General features: G+C 46.8%; 1 protein-coding gene and 1 non-coding gene across 3 annotated transcripts; both read right to left on the bottom strand.

The window, feature by feature from the left end:
- Positions 1–4298: 4298 nt before the first annotated feature.
- Positions 4299–19610, bottom strand: wdr32 (WD repeat domain 32). Of its 2 annotated transcripts, none has more exons than XM_029731008.1 (8): positions 18841–19610; positions 18403–18516; positions 14553–14750; positions 13877–14079; positions 12897–12977; positions 8900–9078; positions 5398–5564; positions 4299–4873 (listed from the first exon to the last, which is right to left on the bottom strand). In XM_029731008.1, the coding sequence occupies exons 1-8, from the start codon at positions 19320–19322 to the stop codon at positions 4669–4671; spliced, it is 1629 nt and encodes a 542-aa protein (XP_029586868.1). In that variant the 5' UTR covers positions 19323–19610; the 3' UTR covers positions 4299–4668. The 2 variants fall into 2 exon arrangements, with proteins under 2 accessions (XP_029586868.1, XP_029586870.1); XM_029731010.1 differs by having other exon boundaries at positions 8933–9078.
- trnaa-ugc (transfer RNA alanine (anticodon UGC)) lies at positions 18048–18120 on the bottom strand. Its single transcript has one exon. It is a non-coding gene; the product is annotated as a tRNA-Ala (tRNA).
- Positions 19611–20865: the final 1255 nt, after the last annotated feature.

The raw sequence follows: 20865 nt of genomic DNA, 5'->3' as shown, positions 1-20865 counted from the left end.
TATTTAAGAATGATGGAGGCCACTGTGCTCTTGGGGACCTTCAATGCTGCAGACATTTTTTGGTACCCTTCCCCAGATCTGTGCCTCGACATAATCCTGTCTCGGAGCTCTACAAGCAATTCCTTCAACCTCATGGCTTGGTTTTTGCTCTGACATGCACTGTCAACTGTGGGACCTTATATAGGTGTATGCCTTTCCAAATCATGTCCAATCAATTGAATTGACCACAGGTGTACTCCAATCAAGTTGTAGAAACATCTCAAGGATGATCAATGGAAACAGGATGCACCTGAGCTCAATTTCGAGTCTCATAGCAAAAGGCCCAAAAACTTATATAAATAAAGTATTTCTGTTTTTTTGTTTGAATAAATTAGCAACATTTTCTAAAAACCTTTTTCACTGTGTCATTGTGGGGTATTGCGTCATTATGGTGTATGGGGTATTGATCATTATGGGGTATTGTGTCATTGTGGGGTATTGAGTGTAGATTGATGATGAAAAAAAAACATTTAACCCATTTTATAATAAGGCTGTAATGTAACAAAATGCAGAAAAAGGGACGTGGTCTGAATACTTTCCCAATGCAGCGTCCACGAAGGTCTGAATACTTTCCCACCGTCCACGTAGGTCTGAATACTTTCCCAAAGCACCGTCCACGTAGGTCCATGAAGGATCTGACCAGTGTTGAATTCTCAACGAGCTCAGACATTATGTACTGCCCCCTTACACAGCTATTTGTCACGGCAAGTGAAGATCTGTATAGTGTCTTCACATTAAATGTATCCAAACAAGGATCTCACCGTTGTACAGCTGACCGAACATCACGATAAGGTGGGAGAGGCTATAAGCACTGATCAAAGTAGAAGTTCTCTCATCGTGTGTTCTTTCAGAGTGGTTGGCCACTGACAGACAGACGGGCCTACCGTACATTCAACCAGACGCAGAGCTGGGGCACCAGACATAGTAACATTGTTGTTCTCTTGCGATGTGCTTGTTGGTCCAGCAAATATAAAATGCCATTTCTCTGTAAACAAATTAACAACAGGCTTTCAGCGTGCTTATAGAGAAGGACACTCAACATGTACTGCACGGACACAAATGACTGATGATTGGTTGAAAGACATTGATAATAAGAACATTGTGGGAGCTGTACTGTTAGATTTCAGTGCAGCCTTTGATATCATTGACCATAAACCTGTTGTTGAATAAAAAGTGTGTATTATGGCTTTTCAACCTCTGCCATATTGTGGATTCAGAGCTCTGTATCTAATAGAACTCAAAGGATTTTCTTTAATGGAAACATCTCTAACGTTAAACATGTAAAGTGGGGTGTACCACAGGGCAGCTCTCTAGGCCCTCTACTCTTTTCTATTTTGACCAATGACCTGCCACTGGCATTAAACAAAGCATGTGTGTCCATGTATGCTGATGATTCAACCATATAGGCATCAGCAACCACAGCTAATGAAGTCACTGAAACCCTTAACAAAGAGTTGCTGTCTGTTTTGGAATGAGTGGCCAGTAATAAACTGGTCCTGAACATCTCTAAAACTAAGAGCATTGTATTTGGTACAAATCATTCCCTAAGTTCTAGACCTCAGCTGAATCTGGTAATGAATGGTGTGGCTGTTGAACAAGTTGAGGAGACTAAATTACTTGTCGTTACCTTAGATTGTAAACTGTCATGGTCAAAACATATAGATTCAATGGTTGTAAAGATGGGGAGAGGTCTGTCTGTAATAAAGAGATGCTCTGCTGTTTTGACACCACACTCCACAAAGCAAGTTCTGCAGTCTCTAGTTTTATCTTATCTTGATTATTGTCCAGTCGTGTGGTCGAGTGCTAGTTAAGTTGCAGCTGGCCCAGAACAGAGCGGCACGTCTTGGCTCTTCACTGTAATCAGAGGGCTGATATTAATACTACACATGCGTCTCTCTTGGCTAAGAGTTGAGAAATGTTTTTTTTATAAGAAACATTCATGTGTTGGAAATTCCAAATTGTTTGCATAGTCAACTTGCACACACACAGCACTGACACACACACTTACCCCACCAGACATGCCACCAGGGGTCTTTTCACAGTCCCCAGGTCCAGAACAAATTCAAGAAAACGTGCAGTTTAATACAGAGCTATGAGTGCATGGAATTCCCATCTTATATACTGTAGCGCAAGTGAACAGCAAACCTGGTATCAACAAACAGACAAAAACAACACCTCATGGTTGTGTGTGTGTACTGACATGTGACCTACTGGTTGTGTGTATGAACTGACATGTGACCTACTGGTTGTGTGTACTCACATGTGACCTACTGGTTGAGTGTGAACTGACATGTGTCACTGATAAATACACACACATTATATGTTACTGTTTTTAAATGTATTTAAACTGTAAAGTAATTTGTCTGTAAAGTATTTTTCATTATATGTTGGACCCCAGTAAGACTTGCTGTCCCCATTGGCGCGAGCAAATGGGGATCCTAATAAACAAATAAAATGAAAAACACATTTTCTCATTTCATGGCTCCAGAAACATCTGAATCAATATCCACCATAGAGGGGTCTCCACCACCACAGAGGGGTCTCCACCTCCATAGAGGGGTCTCCACCGCCACAGAGGGGTCTCCATAGAGGGGTCTCCACCGCCACAGAGGGGTCTCCACCGCCACAGAGGGGTCTCCACCGCCACAGAGGGGTCTCCATAGAGGGGTCTCCACCTCCATAGAGGGGTCTCCACCACCACAGAGGGGTCTCCACCACCACAGAGGGGTCTCCATAGAGGGGTCTCCACCACCACAGAGGGGTCTCCACCACCATAGAGGGGTCTCCACCACCATAGAGGGGTCTCCACCACCATAGAGGGGTCTCCACCGCCACAGAGGGGTCTCCATAGAGGGGTCTCCACCGCCACAGAGGGGTCTCCACCGCCACAGAGGGGTCTCCATAGAGGGGTCTCCACCACCCCAGAGGGGTCTCCATAGAGGGGTCTCCACCGCCACAGAGGGGTCTCCATAGAGGGGTCTCCACCGCCACAGAGGGGTCTCCATAGAGGGGTCTCCACCGCCACAGAGGGGTCTCCATAGAGGGGTCTCCACCGCCACAGAGGGGTCTCTACCTCCATAGAGGGGTCTTCACCACCATAGAGGGGTCTCCATAGAGGGGTCTCCACCGCCACAGAGGTGTCTCCACCGCCATAGAGGGGTCTCCATAGAGGGGTTTCCACCGCCACAGAGGGGTCTCCATAGAGGGGTCTCCACCGCCACAGAGGGGTCTCCATAGAGGGGTCTCCACCGCCACAGAGGGGTCTCCACCGCCACAGAGGGGTCTCCATAGAGGGGTCTCCACCGCCATAGAGGGGTCTCCATAGAGGGGTCTCCACAGAGGGGTCTCCACCTCCACAGAGGGGTCTCCACCACCATAGAGGGGTCTCCATAGAGGGGTCTCCACCTCCACAGAGGGGTCTCCACCGCCACAGAGGGGTCTCCATAGAGGGGTCTCCACTGCCACAGAGGGGTCTCCACCTCCACAGAGGGGTCTCCATAGAGGGGTCTCCACCTCCATAGAGGGGTCTCCATAGAGGGGTCTCCATAGAGGGGTCTCCACCTCCATAGAGGGGTCTCCACCTCCATAGAGGGGTCTCCACCGCCACAGAGGGGTCTCCATAGAGGGGTCTCCACCTCCATAGAGAGGTCTCCACCTCCACAGAGGGGTCTCCATAGAGGGGTCTCCACCTCCACAGAAGGGTCTCCATAGAGGGGTCGCCACAGAGGGGTCTCCACCTCCATAGAGGGGTCTCCATAGAGGGGTCTCCATAGAGGGGTCTCCACCTCCACAGAAGGGTCTCCACCTCCACAGAGTGGTCTCCATAGAGGGGTCTCCATAGAGGGGTCTCCACCTCCACAGAGGGGTCTCCATAGAGTGGTCGCCACAGAGGGGTCTGTACCACCATAGAGGCGTCTCTTGCCCCCCCCCACATCATGATTTGACCTCGCGCCCCCCCCCCCCACATCATGATTTGACCTCGCGCCCCCCCCCCCACATCATGATTTGACCTCGCCCCCCCCCCCCCACATCATGATTTGACCTCGCGCCCCCCCCCCCCCCCACATCATGATTTGACCTCGCCCCCCCAGAGTCGCCAGTTGTCTTGGAACCATCAGATACCATAAATCCAGTTCAATAAGAAAATGAATGACTTCAGTTTCTGCTGAGCTGTGTTACACTGACTGATCTATTTTCTCATCCAAGCTCGAGTTCGGAGATACAATACAGCCAGGTCAAGGCATAGAGACAATATGCTGTGAAAATGTAACTTTTTTTTATTAGGTTAATGTTTATTTATTAGGTTAATGTTTATTTTTATTTTTTATTAAAGAAATGTTGAGCGTTTGACCCTCGGCTTGCTTTTGGAGTGCGAAAGTGTCCTTGACTCAGAGAAAAGGTTGGTGACAGTTGCATCAGGGTAATACGGTAGCAAAAAAACAAGTTCAAGGTAGTCTCTCCGTTTCAGTCCGGTTTCTTCCGTTTGATGCCTAATGAATAAAACGTCTACTTGATTATTGGAGTGTCCCAAAAATGGCGTCCGTCCTATTCCCTAAACAGTGCACTACCTTTTTGACCAGAACCCCATAGGGAACAGAGGGGGGGCCCCCATTTGGGACAGCCCTGCTGTTAGAACCTGGGCTGGTAGAGGGCTACGCGGCCGCTGAGGCAGCCCGACGCCAACTGGCAGTGGGTCGGGGAGAACTTGGTGGTGAGGACCACATCACTATGGGAGTAGATGGAACGGACTTCTCGGAGACAGCTAGTCTGGACGGGCAGGCAGTCAGACAGCTCCATACAGTTCTCGTCGAAGGATAGCAGTCGTACTCCGTACCTGTCGGGACAATAGTTGATTACAAAAGATGAAAACTGTGTCCCAACTCTAAATAGACCACAATCCCTACACACTCGTGGAGATCGGAGATTTTATAGGCTAAGCAATATGACAATAAGTGCACCTTGCCCTCTGATATGGTAGAACATCTACATAGCCTATCGATTATACCGATTTCCACAAGTGCAGTGGGCTTAGGGTGACTTGTTGCACCCTCGACAACTGTGAATATTATTATTATTTGACCATGCTGGTCATTTATGAACATTTGAACATCTTGGCCATGTTCTGTTACAATCTCCACCCGGCACAGCCAGAAGAGGACTGGCCACCCCTCATAGCCTGGTTCCTCTCTAGGTTTCTTCCTAGGTTTTGGCCTTTCTAGGGAGTTTTTCCTAGCCACCGTGCTTCTACACCTGCATTGCTTGCTGTTTTGGGGGGTTTTAGCCTGGGTTTCTGTACAGCACTTTGAGATATCACCTGATGTAAGAAGGGCTTTATAAATACATTTGATTTAATCCTACCCGTAGGGGGAGCAGATGAGCCGCCCGTCAGGGCTGAAACACAACTCCTTGATGTAGCCCCTCCCCACGTTAGCCTCCTCGATGTAGTGGGTCAGACGTAGAGAGCAGCGAGGGGAGACTGGGGGACGTGTGGGGGAACCATCCTGGAACTCATACACACATGTCCACTGGAGAGGAGAGAGAGAGAGGGAGGGAGAGAGAGGGGGAGAGAGAGAGAGAGAGAGAGAGGGGGAGAGAGAGAGAGAGAGGGGGAGGGAGGGAGGGAGAAAGAGGGAGGGAGGGAGAGGGATGGAGGGAGAGAGAGGGATGGAGGGAGAGAGAGAGAGAGGGAGGGAGAAATATAGAGGGGAATGGAGGGAGAAAAAGAGATGGGGAGGGAGAAAGAGAGAGGGAGAGAGAAAGAGAGGGAGGGAGGGAGAAAGAGAGGGAGGGAGAAAGAGAGAGGGGGAGGGACGGAGAGAGAGAGAGAGAGAGCGGGGGAGGGACGGAGAGAGAGAGAGAGAGAGAGGGGGAGGGACGGAGAGGGGGAGACGAGATGAGAGAGAGCAGGGGGGCGAGAAGGGGGACGGAAGAGAGAGGATGAGAGAGGGACCGGAGGAGGAGAGAGAGAGGAGAGAGAGAGAGGAGGGAGGAGAGAGAGAGGAGAGCGGAGGGGGGGAGCCGCGGAGGGACAGAGAGAGAGAGAGAGAGAGAGAGAGAGAGAGAGGGGGAGGGACGGAGAGAGAGAGAGAGAGAGAGAGGAGAGAGGGGGAGGGACGGAGAGAGAGAGGGGGAGGGACGGAGAGAGAGAGGGGGAGGGACGGAGAGAGAGAGGGGGAGGGACGGAGAGAGAGAGGGGGAGGGACGGAGAGAGAGAGGGGGAGGGATGGAGAGAGAGAGGGGGAGGGACGGAGAGAGAGAGGGGGAGGTACAGAGAGAGAGAGGGGGAGGGACAGAGAGAGAGGGGGAGGGACGGAGAGAGAGGGGGAGGGACGGAGAGAGAGAGGGGGAGGGACGGAGAGATAGGGGAGGAAGAGGGGAGAAAGGAGGGAGAAGAGAGGGAGGGAGGGAGAAAGGATAACAGGAAGAGTGGAGAAACAGAGGCAGAGGAAATTAGAGGCTAAACGTAACCTGGTCATCTACGCCGACAGACAGAGCATCAGAAAAGCATGTCCAAGTCTTAAAATGGACCCCCAAAGCCCTTAGAGATCTGAGAGGATTTGATTGGTTTAAGCAATAATGAAATGTCCACCTAGCCTATCAAAGGGCAAGGAGGAGCCACAACGCCTTCAGAAAGTATTCATACCCCTTTGACTTATTCCACATTTTGTTGTGTTACAGCCGGAATTAAAAAATAATCTCACCTCATCTACACACAATAATGACAAAGTGAAAAACCTGTTTTTAGAAAATGTTAGCAAATTTATTGAAAATGAAATCAAGAAATATCGAATTTTACATAAATATTCACACACCTCAGTCAATACTTTGTTGAAGCACCTTTGGCAGCGATAACAGCTGTGAGTCTTACTGGGTACGTTTCTCTAAGAGATTTCCACACCTGGATTGTGAAACATTTACCAATTATTCTTTTATTCTTCAAACTCTGTCAAATTGGTTGTTGATCATTGTTAAGACAACCAGTTTTCAGGTCTTACCATAGATTTAACTAGATTTAAGTCAAAACTGTACCATCCAGCCAACACCCAAAGTGTAATTAATAACTCCACCATGCTCCAAGGGATATTCAGTGGGGTAAAGTACTTCAGTAAAAATACTTACTACTTAAGTAGTTTTTTGGGGCATATCTGTACTTTACTATTTATACTTTTGCTTCACTACATTCCAAAATAAAAAAAAAAGTACTTTTTACTCCATATATTTTCCCTGACACCCAAAAGTACTTGTTACATTTTGAATGCTTAGCAGGACAGGAAATGGTCCAATTCACACACTAAACAGAGAACATCCCTGGTCATCCCTACTGTCTCTGATCTGGAGGACTCACTAAACAGAGAACATCCCTGGTCATCCCTACTGCCTCTGATCTGGAGGACTCACTAAACAGAGAACATCCCTGGTCATCCCTACTGTCTCTGATCTGGAGGACTCACTAAACAGAGAACATCCCTGGTCATCCCTACTGCCTCTGATCTGGAGGACTCACTAAACAGAGAACATCCCTGGTCATCCCTACTGCCTCTGATCTGGTGGACTCACTAAACAGAGAACATCCCTGGTCATCCCTACTGTCTCTGATCTGGTGGACTCACTAAACAGAGAACATCCCTGGTCATCCCTACTGCCTCTGATCTGGAGGACTCACTAAACAGAGAACATCCCTGGTCATCTCTACTGTCTCTGATCTGGAGGACTCACTAAACAGAGAACATCCCTGGTCATCCCTACTGTCTCTGATCTGGAGGACTCACTAAACAGAGAACATCCCTGGTCATCCCTACTGCCTCTGATCTGGAGGACTCACTAAACAGAGAACGTCCCTGGTCATCCCTACTGCCTCTGATCTGGAGGACTCACTAAACAGAGAACATCCCTGGTCATCCCTACTGCCTCTGATCTGGAGGACTCACTAAACAGAGAACATCCCTGGTCATCTACTGCCTCTGATCTGGAGGACTCACTAAACAGAGAACATCCCTGTTCATCTCTACTGCCTCTGATCTGGAGGACTCACTAAACAGAGAACATCCCTGGTCATCTCTACTGTCTCTGATCTGGAGGACTCACTAAACAGAGAACATCCCTGTTCATCTCTACTGCCTCTGATCTGGAGGACTCACTAAACAGAGAACATCCCTGGTCATCTCTACTGTCTCTGATCTGGAGGACTCACTAAACAGAGCACATCCCTGGTCATCCCTACTGCCTCTGATCTGGAGGACTCACTAAACAGAGAACGTCCCTGGTCATCCCTACTGCCTCTGATCTGGAGGACTCACTAAACAGAGAACATCCCTGGTCATCTCTACTGTCTCTGATCTGGAGGACTCACTAAACAGACATGCTTTGTTTGTAAATGTCTGAGTGTTGGAGTTTGCTGCTGTCTATTTGTAAATAAACTAAAATCATGCCATCTGCTTTGCTTAATATAAGAAAAGTTAAATGATTTATACTTTTTACTTTTGATACTTAAGGATATTTTAGCAATTACATTTACTTTTGATTCTTCAGTATATTTAAAACCAAATACTTTTAGACTTCTACTGAAATAGTATTTTAATGGGTCACTTTCACTGGAGTCATTTTCTATTGGGAAAGAACGCAGGCTCTAGAATGCCCTTCACACCAATCAGAAACAAGTATTCTACAATGCCATGGTATCATTTTAATGAATTTGTAAAAAGTTGATGAAAACATAACTTCACTTTGACATTATGGGGCTATTGTGTGTCGACCAGAGGAAAAAAAAAATAATCAAAACTTTATCAATTTTAAATTGAGGTTGTAACACACAAAAAAAGACTTTGGCGTTATGTACGTGTAGATGTGTGGTGAAAGTTACCTCCTGGGGGTTTTGGGGGGCCAGGTGACTCACCTCCTGGTCATCCATGTTGGAGGAGCAGCGGATGAGGGCAGCCCAGCCTTTAGGGTGAAGCTGGAGAGAGGTGATGCAGTTCCCCCTGTCCCTCTCTCCTGGGATCTCTGGAGTCAACACCTCCAAACTATTCCTGGGGGAGAGACCTGGGAGAGGGGAGGGGGGACAGCAACATGAAGTTAACACCAGGGCTGGCACCATGACCTCATAACCGTGTAGGTCTAACCCACAGCTATGGATGAAAATAACAGTCATAAACATAAGAAAAACAAAACACCCGTTCTATTGCATCTATTTCTATGGCAGCACACAGTCAGGAGGAGAAAATATGCGTAAAAAAAAAAAAAGGTTATTACTGTGACCGCGGTCATTTGGCTGGCCAATTACAGTCATCCACAATTCCATGACCGTCACAGCCTTAGTCAACACAACACACAGACAGTCAACACAACACAACACACAGACAGTCAACACAGCACGTCAACACAACACACTGACAGTCAACACAACACACTGACAGTCAACACAACACACTGACAGTCAACACAGCACACTGACAGTCAACACAGCACACTGACAGTCAACACACTGACAGTCAACACACTGACAGTCAACACACTGACAGTCAACACAGCGACAGTCAACACAGCGACAGTCAACACAGCGACAGTCAACACAGCGACAGTCAACACAGCGACAGTCAACATAGCGACAGTCAACATAACACACTGACAGTCAACTAGGGCTGACCCCATTTAGTCGACAGGTAAATTGTTTGGTCGACAGGTTTCATTAGTCGAGCAGTCGCAATTATGAAACATGTTCATGGTGCACAAGACAGAGGGTCTGATTGGCTCCTGCCTCAATGGACTGATCCATTGCGGAGGCTGATTGGCTCCTGTCTCAATGGGTGGGTCAATTGCGGAGGCTGATTGGCTCCTGTCTCAATGGGTGGGTCAACTGCGGAGGCTGATTGGCTCCTGTCTCAATGGACTGATCCACTGCGGAGGCTGATTGGCTCCTGTCTCAATGGACTAATCCATTGCGGAGGCTGATTGGCTCCTGTCTCAATGGACTAATCCATTGCGGTGGCTGATTGGCTCCTGGATGGCACAGTCATCACTCTTAAGAAATGTGATACTGAAATTGTATACGGTTATATTACGTAAGAACAATGGTGCAACGCAAATAAATCTAATATTATTTAATAACAAATAACAAATTCTCCCGCGTTGGATACAGTCGCCGTCCGCGGTTCTGAAGCATAATTTTCAGTGCGCCGTAGAATTGGCACCTTTCCTTTTGTTATGTGCACAGCAGCAAAGTTCACCAGCAGACTGGGATTGAGAACAATGCAGCGGAGGCAGCAGAGATGAGGAAACAGCCCTCGCTAATTGTCAGAAAAAAAATTGGGGAGAGAGGAAACCCCAATTTAATTAGGTCTATAATCAATAGCCTTACTGTTCAATGTGCCTGGCTTTATAAATCATCCATATATATCTATATAGCTCTATATCTATCTATATATAGCCTTTATTACAGCATAGCAAAGATTTTTAAAAACAGCCGGATCTGTGAAATTGCTTTATCCAACATTTTTGGCCGTTGCATGAGGATTAGAGCTTCACGTAATCATTAGGCTATTAACCTAATACTGTATTTACATAATAACATTAACAAACACTCAAACAGGCAACAGAACTAAGATCTGTTTGTCTTTCTGTTGAGAGAGAGAGAGAGAGATATCTATCTATAGTGGGGAGAACACGTATTTGATAACTTGCAAAATCGGCAGGTTTTCCTACTTACAAAGCATGTAGAGGGCTGTAATTTTTATCATAGGTACACTTCAACTGTGAGAGACGGAATCTAAAACAAAAATCCAGAAAATCACATTGTATGATTTTTAAGTAATTAATTTGCATTTTATTGCATGACATAAGTATTTGATCACCTACCAACCAGTAAGAATTCCATCTCTCACAGACCTGTTAGTTTTTCTTTAAGAAGCCCTCCTGTTCTCCACTCATTACCTGTATTAACTGCACCTGTTTGAACTCGTTACCTGTATAAAAAACACCTGTCCACACACTCAATCAAACAGACTCCAACCTCTCCACAATGGCCAAGACCAGAGAGCTGTGTAAGGACATCAGGGATAAAATTGTAGACCTGCACAAGGCTGGGATGGGCTACAGGACAATAGGCAAGCAGCTTGGTGAGAAGGCAACAACTGTTGGCGCAATTATTAGAAAATGGAAGAAGTTCAAGATCACGGTCAATCATCCTCGGTCTGGGGCTCCATGCAAGATCGCACCTCGTGGGGCATCAATAATCATGAGGAAGATGAGGGATCAGCCCAGAACTACACGGCAGGACCTGGTCAATGACCTGAAGAGAGCTGGGACCACAGTCTCAAAGAAAACCATTAGTAACACACTACGCCGTCATGGATTAAAATCCTGCAGCGCACGCAAGGTCCCCCTGCTCAAGCCAGCGCATGTCCAGGCCCGTCTGAAGTTTGCCAATGACCATCTGGATGATCCATAGGAGGAATGGGAGAAGGTCATGTGGTCTGATGAGACAAAAATAGAGCTTTTTGGTCTAAACTCCACTCGCCGTATTTGGAGGAAGAAGGATGAGTACAACCCCAAGAACACCATCCCAACCATGAAGCATGGAGGTGGAAACATCATTCTTTGGGGATGCTTTTCTGCAAAGGGGACAGGACGACTGCACCGTATTGAGGGGAGGATGGATGGGGCCATGTATTGCGAGATCTTGGCCAACAACCTCCTTCCCTCAGTAAGAGCATTGAAGATGGGTCGTGGCTGGGTCTTCCAGCATGACAACGACCTGAAACACACAGCCAGGGAAACTAAGGAGTGGCTCCGTAAGAAGCATCTCAAGGTCCTGGAGTGGCCTAGCCAGTCTCCAGACCTGAACCCAATAGAAAATCTTTGGAGGGAGCTGAAAGTCCGTACTGCCCAGCGACAGCCCCGAAACCTGAAGGATCTGGAGAAGGTCTGTATGGAGGAGTGGGCCAAAATCCCTGCTGCAGTGTGTGCAAACCTGGTCAAGAACTACAGGAAACGTATGATCTCTGTAATTGAAAACAAAGGTTTCTGTACCAAATATTAAGTTCTGCTTTTCTGATGTATCAAATACTTATGTCATGCAATAAAATGCAAATTAATTACTTAAAAATCATACAATGTGATTTTCTGGATTTTTGTTTTAGATTCCGTCTCTCACAGTTGAAGTGTACCTATGATGAAAATTACAGACCTCTACATGCTTTGTAAGTAGGAAAACCTGCAAAATCGGCAGTGTATCAAATACTTGTTCTCCCAACTGTATGTATGTATGTATGTATGTATGTATGTATGTATGTATGTATGTATGTATGTATGTATGTATGTATGTATGTATGTATGTATGTATGTATGCATGCATGTATGTATGTACTGTATGTATGTATGTATGTATGTATGTATGTATGTATGTATGTATGTATATAGCTAGCCTGATGGCTATAATGTGTGAAAAAAACCATTTTTTGTGCTTAAAAGGGTTCGCAAGCCAACACTTTAAAAAAATAATAATTTTGGCAACATAAAGCAGATAAATAAATGTAATAAAATAGAAATATCAACAGTTTATTATAGTGAGCCAAATCCCATCATCCCTGTCACACAGGCTTATTAATAGGTTTCAAGCACATCACTAATGTCAATGCCACATAAGACATTAACAACGTTTTTACAAAATATATTTTCCAAGTTCATAAGAACATTTTGAGGAAATGCACTTACAAAACTATCTTATGAACTTATCCCCCCCCCCCCCTTAACTAACTCCATACGTTTCTTTCCTAAGTAATGTTTTGTGAATCTAGCCCCTGTCTGAATGGTTGTTCTACAATAGACTCGTGTCTTGTAAGCCCAGCATGCCTCTAACTGACCTTCTCTGTGAGGGTGGATCTTGCTGGAGTCGTTACCCTGTCGAGGAGCTCCACTTGACCTCGATGCAGACGCTGAGCCATCTAGAGACAGATTCACAATAAATCACCTGAGCTGTGAGAGGTGATGATGACTGGGGAAGGGGTCTCACCTGAGCTGAGGGGGGTGAGGATGGGGTGGTGACAGGGGTCTCACCTGAGCTGAGGGGAGTGAGGATGGGGTGGTGACAGGGGTCTCACCTGAGCTGAGGGGAGTGAGGATGGTGCAGTGACAGGGGTCTCACCTGAGCTGAGGGGAGTGAGGATGGGGTGGTGACAGGGGTCTCACCTGAGCTGAGGGGGGTGAGGATGGGGTGGTGACAGGGGTCTCACCTGAGCTGAGTGAGGATGGGGTGGTGACAGGGGTCTCACCTGAGCTGAGGAGAGTGAGGATGGGGTGGTGACAGGGGTCTCACCTGAGCTGAGGAGAGTGAGGATGGGGTGGTGACAGGGGTCTCACCTGAGCTGAGGAGAGTGAGGATGGGGTGGTGACAGGGGTCTCACCTGAGCTGAGGGGAGTGAGGATGGGGTGGTGACAGGGGTCTCACCTGAGCTGAGGAGAGTGAGGATGGGGTGGTGACAGGGGTCTCACCTGAGCTGAGGGGGGTGAGGATGGGGTGGTGACAGGGGTCTCACCTGAGCTGAGGAGAGTGAGGATGGGGTGGTGACAGGGGTCTCACCTGAGCTGAGGGGAGTGAGGATGGGGTGGTGACAGGGGTCTCACCTGAGCTGAGGAGAGTGAGGATGGGGTGGTGACAGGGGTCTCACCTGAGCTGAGGGGAGTGAGGATGGTACAGTGACAGGGGTCTCACCTGAGCTGAGGGGAGTGAGGATGGGGTGGTGACAGGGGTCTCACCTGAGCTGAGGGGAGTGAGGATGGGGTGGTGACAGGGGTCTCACCTGAGCTGAGGGGAGTGAGGATGGGGTGGTGACAGGGGTCTCACCTGAGCTGAGGGGGGTGCGTCTGGCTCGCAGCATACGATAGCTGCCCACCTCCAGAGACTGCGTGAGGTCCAGGTCATGAAGGATCAGTAGGTAGCCCGATGACGTCGAGATCAACATCTTGGAACAGTCTGGCGTCAAACGCATTCTCATCAGGTAGCGCGTGTGGAAGAACTTCTTGTGGGGGCAGCCATCCTCTGTAAACCTACAGGTAGAAGAGAGAAGAAGAGTGAGGATCAGCCATCACCGATAACACAGAGATAACACTGGCCGACAACACTGGCCGACAACACTGGCCGACAACACTGGCCGACAACACTGGCCTACAACACTGGCCTACAACACTGGCCGACAACACTGGCCGACAACACTGGCCGACAACACTGGCCGACAACACTGGCCGACAACACTGGCCGACAACACTGGCCGACAACACTGAGCTGAACAAAGACAGAATACAATCTCATTGTGTTATTGTTAGTTTTTTTCTAAAACATAAACAGTGAAATCAAAACATTATTATGAAAGTCAACTTATTAAACATGCTGTAGTGGAAACTTGTATACGCATTGACACACACACACACACACACACACACACACACACACACACACACACACACACACACACACACACACACACACACACACACACACACACACACACACACACACACACCTGTTGGTGTCCCAGGTGATGACGTTGCCGTCAAAGCCAGAGGTGACGAGGAGTCGTGTGTTGGTGTCGTACTCGATGTTCTTGACCCAGCTGGCGTGACCGTGCAGAGAGCACACTTTAGAGTTGAGCTTCCTCAGGTCCCACAGAGCTATGGTGGTGTCGTCAGAACACGTGGCAAACAAACGGTTGTCCAGAAACCTGGGAAAAAGAGAAAAGCAAAACGTACATTATAATAACAATAGCGTACGTAGGTGATTCCTTGCCTCCTAATTCCTTGACACCTTCTCAACCGTATTGGGAGGAGAAGGTCCAGGGTCCCTCTCCCCTCAGACCTTATTGTCTAATGTGTTTTTGAAACAGACGCAAAGACAGAGGAATCAAGCTTGGATTCATTGAGATAGACATGTAGACCTCGCCATGAGACATGGTTGTGTAGAGAATCCGTCTGCTAGGACAGTATTCAAGACAGAACTGCCAAAGGCGGAGGAGTTGCAATCTACTCCAGAGATAACTTGCAAAGTAGCAGATGTTCTGAAAGAGCTGCAAAACCTGGACCCGTACAAATCAGCTGGGCTAGACAATCTGGACCCTCTCTTTCTAAAATTATCTGCCGCCATTGTTGCAACCCCTATTACTAGTCTGTTCAACCTCTCTTTCGTATCGTCCGAGATCCCTAAAGATCAGAAAGCTGCCGCGGTCATCCCCCTCTTCAAAGGGGGGGACACTCTAGACCCAAACTGTTACAGACCTACAGTGAGGGAAAAAAGTATTTGATCCCCTGCTGATTTTGTACATTTGCCCACTGACAAAGAAATGATCAGTCTATAATTTTAATGGTAGGTTTATTTGAACAGTGAGAGACAGAATAACAACAAAAATATCCAGAAAAACGCATGTCAAAAATGTTATAAATTGATTTGCATTTTAATGAGGGAAATACCTAGGTGTCTGGTTAGACTGTAAATTCTCCTTCCAGACTTCCAGACATCAAACATCTCCAATCCAAAATTAAATCTAGAATCGGCATCCTTCACTCACGCTGCCAAACATACCCTCGTAAAACTGACTATCCTACCGATCCTCGATGATGTCATTTACAAAATATCCTCCAACACCCTACTCAACAAACTGGATACAGTCTATCACAGTGCCATCCGTTTTGTCACCAAAGCCCAATATACTACCCACCACTGCGACCTGTATGCTCTCGTTGGCTGGGCCTCGCTACATATTCATCGCCAAACCCACTGGCTCCAGGTCATCTACAAGTCTTTGCTAGGTAAAGCTCCGCCTTATGTCAGCTCACTGGTCACCATAGCAACACCCACCCGTAGCACGCACTCCAGCAGGTATATCTCACTGGTCACCCCCAAAGCCAACACTTCCTTTGGCCGCCTTTCCTTCCAGTTCTCTGCTGCCAGTGACTGGAACGAATTGCAAAAATCACTGAAGTTGGAGACTCATATCTCCCTCACTAACTTTAAGGACCAGCTGTCAAAGCAGCTAACCGATCGCTGCAGCTGTACACAGCCCATCTGTAAATAGCCCACCCAACTACCTACCTCATCCCCATAGTTTTTATTTACTTTTTTTCTGCTCTTTTGCACACCAGTATTTCCACTTGCACATCATCATCTGCACATCTATCCCTCCAGTGTTAATTTGCTAAATTGTAATTATTTCACCACTATTGGCCTATTATTGCTTTACCTCCTTACTTCATTTGCACACACTGTGTATAGACTTTTCTGTTGTGTTATTGACTGTACGTTTGTTTACTCCATGTGTAACTCTGTTGTTGTTTGTGTCGAACTTGCTTTGCTTTATCTTGGCCAGGTTGCAGTTGTGAATGAGAACTTGTTCTCAACTGGCCTACCTGGTTAAATAAAGGTGAAATAAAAAAATTAAAATCCTAGGATGCCATAGCAGTCTAGATATAGCCATGTATCAGAGTTGGAGCAGACCTAGGGAGAGTACTTACAGGACAAAAAGCATTGACAGACAGACAGACAGACAGACAGACAGACAGACAGACAGACAGCAATGAGGAGGCTAGGGAACAGCTAGAAGTATCTCTGGTCTAGGGAGTTTATGTGTGTCCTGCTCAAGGCTCAGCATCAGCTCGTCACATGGAAAAGCCCTGGACCAGAGATAGGGAACATCCAGCTAGCATACCTGATGATACAGACAGACAGGAGAGAACAGGAGAACTATTACAAACCTTTCCCTGGGTACCCACATTCAATACGCAATTGTTTTGTAGCCTTGAACTTGTAGACAAGGGCTGGCTAACTAGTAGACAAGGGCTGGCTAACTAGTAGACAAGGGCTGGGTAACTAGTAAACAAGGGCTGGATAACTAGTAAACAAGGGCTGGATAACTTGAAGACAAGTTGAATGTGGTGTGATAACTCTTCCAGAGTTAAAATACACGGAACACCTGGGTGTACCTGAGGGCTGGGATAGAGAACACCTGGGTGTACCTGAGGAGAGGTTAGAGAGAGGCTGGGATAGAGAACACCTGGGTGTACCTGAGGGCTGGGATAGAGAACACCTGGGTGTACCTGAGGAGAGGTTAGAGAGAGGCTGGGATAGAGAACACCTGGGTGTACCTGAGGAGAGGTTAGAGAGAGGCTGGGATAGAGAACACCTGGGTGTACCTGAGGGCTGGGATAGAGAACACCTGGGTGTACCTGAGGGCTGGGATAGAGAACACCTGGGTGTACCTGAGGGCTGGGATAGAGAACACCTGGGTGTACCTGAGGGCTGGGATAGAGAACACCTGGGTGTACCTGAGGGCTGGGATAGAGAACACCTGGGTGTACCTGAGGAGAGGTTTGAGAAAGGCTGGGACAGAGAACACCTGGGTGTACCTGAGGGCTGGGACAGAGAACACCTGGGTGTACCTGAGGAGAGGTTAGAGAGAGGCTGGGACAGAGAACACCTGGGTGTACCTGAGGAGAGGTTAGAGAGAGGCTGGGACAGAGAACACCTGGGTGTACCTGAGGGCTGGGACAGAGAACACCTGGGTGTACCTGAGGAGAGGTTAGAGAGAGGCTGGGACAGAGAACACCTGGGTGTACCTGAGGGCTGGGACAGAGAACACCTGGGTGTACCTGAGGAGAGGTTAGAGAGGCTGGGACAGAGAACACCTGGGTGTACCTGAGGAGAGGTTAGAGAGAGGCTGGGACAGAGAACACCTGGGTGTACCTGAGGGCTGGGACAGAGAACACCTGGGTGTACCTGAGGGCTGGGACAGAGCCTGGCCCAGTATCTGGGCGTTAGAGATGTCGTCGATGAGTATGAGGTGCCTCTCCTTTAAGGCCCATGAAACTCCCATTAGACAACTCTGCAAGTGTTATAATGTCAAAGATGTCTGACGTCTGACCGGCAGCAATGATTACATTTTAAATTTTTGTCATTTAGCAGAAGCTCTTATCCAGAGCGACTTACAGTAGAGTGCATACATTTTATGACATTTTTAAATACTGCCCCCCCCCCCCCGTGGGAATCGAACCCACAACCCTGGCGTTGCAAGCACCATGCTCTACCAACTGAGCTACAGTGGGACTGCTGTTGTGCTGAATAGGCACATGTTTTGTATGGTTGTACATGTTTTACCTAGCCATTCTTTGGAAGTACATGTCAGCCATAAATGATCAGAGTTGCTCAGGGAAACTGAACATTTGGTAAATACCTAACATATTTTGACATAAAGCTTGCGAAGCTGTCTAATGGGAGTTTGAATGTGAGCTTCTCAGGGTGTTTGAGAGGAGACAGGTCATACTCATCGTCGACGTCTCTAAAACGCCCAGATAACGGGGCAGAGAATACGCAGTTATCCATGGTACCTGATGTTATTGACACAGTCTTCATGGGCCTCCACCAAGGTCTTGATGTGTTTGGAAGAGATGGGATCGAACAGGAGAACTTCTGTCTGCTCACAAGCCACAGTCAGGACAGACCTGGGGAGGGATGAGATATAAGGTCACAACAACAACAACAGGCCAACTCTGTATTATGTTTCATGTTGTGTGTGTGTGGACTACAAGGAAGAGTAGCTGCTGTTTTTGCTAATGGGGATCCTAATACAATATCAAAATACCTCGCCTAGATCAACTTGTGTAATGTAAAAAGTCTGTCTTATGGATTGTGACTACTTATCATACGACTTAACTAGCTTTCCTATTACCATCTTGCATAAATATGGATAAAACTTCAGGCTAAAACATTTTGTTTGTTTTGTTTGTTGACAAAACACGTTAACATCCATTTCATCCTGTTCTTACCCGTCGGGGGAATACTCCAAATTAAATACTGCGCCATGAGTTTGGGTACTGAGGTTGACCGAGTCCGCAGCCGGACTCATGGAAGAATACAAATTCGTCATTGTCCTAAAGTTATCCCTGGACGGATCCACGAACAGCCCTCTCCTTATAGTCCTGCTCTGTAGCATGGAGAACAGACTGTTGGAGTTACTCTCCACCGAACCAGAACCAGGACCAGGACCAGTCGTACTCCCTTGACCCGAGGACACTTGTACATTCGGTTGACACCGGGGATTGTCCTCTACGGTTGTAAAATCCGCCCTGGAGCTTCTCGGGTTAGTCTCCTCTCGGCTGCTCTGCGGAGGACAAGCCGGTGTCTTGCTTTCATCCGAGGAGTCATCTGTCTCAGGGTCCTGGTCCTGGTCCGACACCCTGGTGGTGTTGTTAGACCCGTCCTGCGACTCATCCGGGTCCACGCTGTCGCCCTGCTGCTCCGAGCTCATGGTGGCTGTTCGGGTTAACCGACAACCGGGGTGCCTTACCGGGGTGCCCTGTACAGGCCCGTGGTTTCACAGATAAGTGTCTCGGTTCAACAACCAATTGTGTAATTATTGTATCCCGAATACACCTACCTCTCTACTCCGTTAATACAATCCCGCACCCCACCTTCCCTCCCCCCACACCAACAAAATATAAATAAACCGGGAGTGGAATTTCCACGAAAGTAGACAGAGACGGAATTACTACAAAAAAAACACCTGGAGCAAAATAAACCAAGTGTTGTGACGGAGTTCAGCTTCCTTCTTCTTCTTCCGTGTCACTTCAGCGGTCCAAACGAACATCATAACTGGGGTACCGCCACCTGGTGGATATAAATTATACTTTCATTTCAGAAAACACTTCCATGTGCAAAAATCTAAATCAAATTTCATTTGTCACAAGCACCGAATATAACGTGTGTAGACTTAACCGAGTTATTCCCAACGATGCAAAATAAAAATAAACATTTTACAAATAAAAAAAAAGTAACACAAGAATTGAGCTTTATACAGGGAGTACAAGATCAATACTGGTACCAGATGGTTTATTTATATATTATTTTAACCTTTATTTAACTAGGCAAGTCAGTTAAAAACGAATTCTTATTTACAATGACGGCTTACCAATATGCAGAGGTACGAGATATTTGAGGTAGATATGTACATGAAGGCTTTGTAAAGTGACTAGGCATCAGGATAGATCATAATAAGGTATTTGAGGTAGATATGTACATGAAGACTTTGTAAAGTGACTAGGCATCAGGATAGATCATAATACGAGTAAAATTAAGAACATGATGAGTATAAAAGTGTGTGTGTGTCTGTGTGTGTGTGTGTTGTCGGTATGTATGTATGTTTGTGTTATATGTGTGTGTGTATTTATGTAGTCTATGTGAATGTGTGTGGGTTTTGTGTGAGAGTGTCAGTGTGTCTATAGTGTGTCTACAGTGTGTCTACAGTGTGTCTACAGTGTGTCTACAGTGTGTCTATAGTGTGTCTACAGTGTGTCTACAGTGTGTCTACAGTGTGTCTACAGTGTGTCTATAGTGTGTCTATAGTGTGTCTATAGTGTGTATATAGTGTGTCTATAGTGTGTCTATAGTGTGTATATAGTGTGTCTATAGTGTGTCTATAGTGTATATAGTGTGTCTATAGTGTGTCTATAGTGTATATAGTGTGTCTATAGTGTGTCTATAGTGTATATAGTGTGTCTATAGTGTGTGTATAGTGTATATAGTGTGTCTATAGTGTGTCTATAGTGTATATAGTGTGTCTATAGTGTGTCTATAGTGTATATAGTGTGTCTATAGTGTGTCTATAGTGTATATAGTGTGTCTATAGTGTTGTCTATACAACAAAAGTGGATGTTCTGAGTCCATGTCAATGGTTAAATCACATAAGAGGACAATGTTTTGGGGATCTGCTTCTTTAATTGTGTATCTAGCGAATGAGGAATGTTTATTTATATATATTTATATATATACACATTTTTTATTTTTTATTATAT

This window comes from Salmo trutta, chromosome 33 (assembly GCF_901001165.1).
Source record: "Salmo trutta chromosome 33, fSalTru1.1, whole genome shotgun sequence".
NCBI classification, from domain to species: domain Eukaryota; kingdom Metazoa; phylum Chordata; class Actinopteri; order Salmoniformes; family Salmonidae; genus Salmo; species Salmo trutta.
The sequence above is the reverse complement of the archived record's forward strand: the minus strand, read 5'-3'. Positions and strand labels throughout refer to the sequence as shown.

Bases quoted from the DNA above. Each gene is read 5' to 3' on its own strand.
- wdr32 (XM_029731008.1), bottom strand. From the start codon at position 19,322: ATGAGCTCGGAGCAGCAGGGCGACAGCGTGGACCCGGATGAGTCGCAG. The intron at 14,751-18,402 runs GTACCATGGATA...TCTTTTTCCCAG, and splicing joins GACTGTGTCAATAACATCAG to GTTTCTGGACAACCGTTTGT. The intron at 4,874-5,397 runs GTAGGATTAAAT...TTGTCCCGACAG, and splicing joins CTCATCTGCTCCCCCTACGG to GTACGGAGTACGACTGCTAT.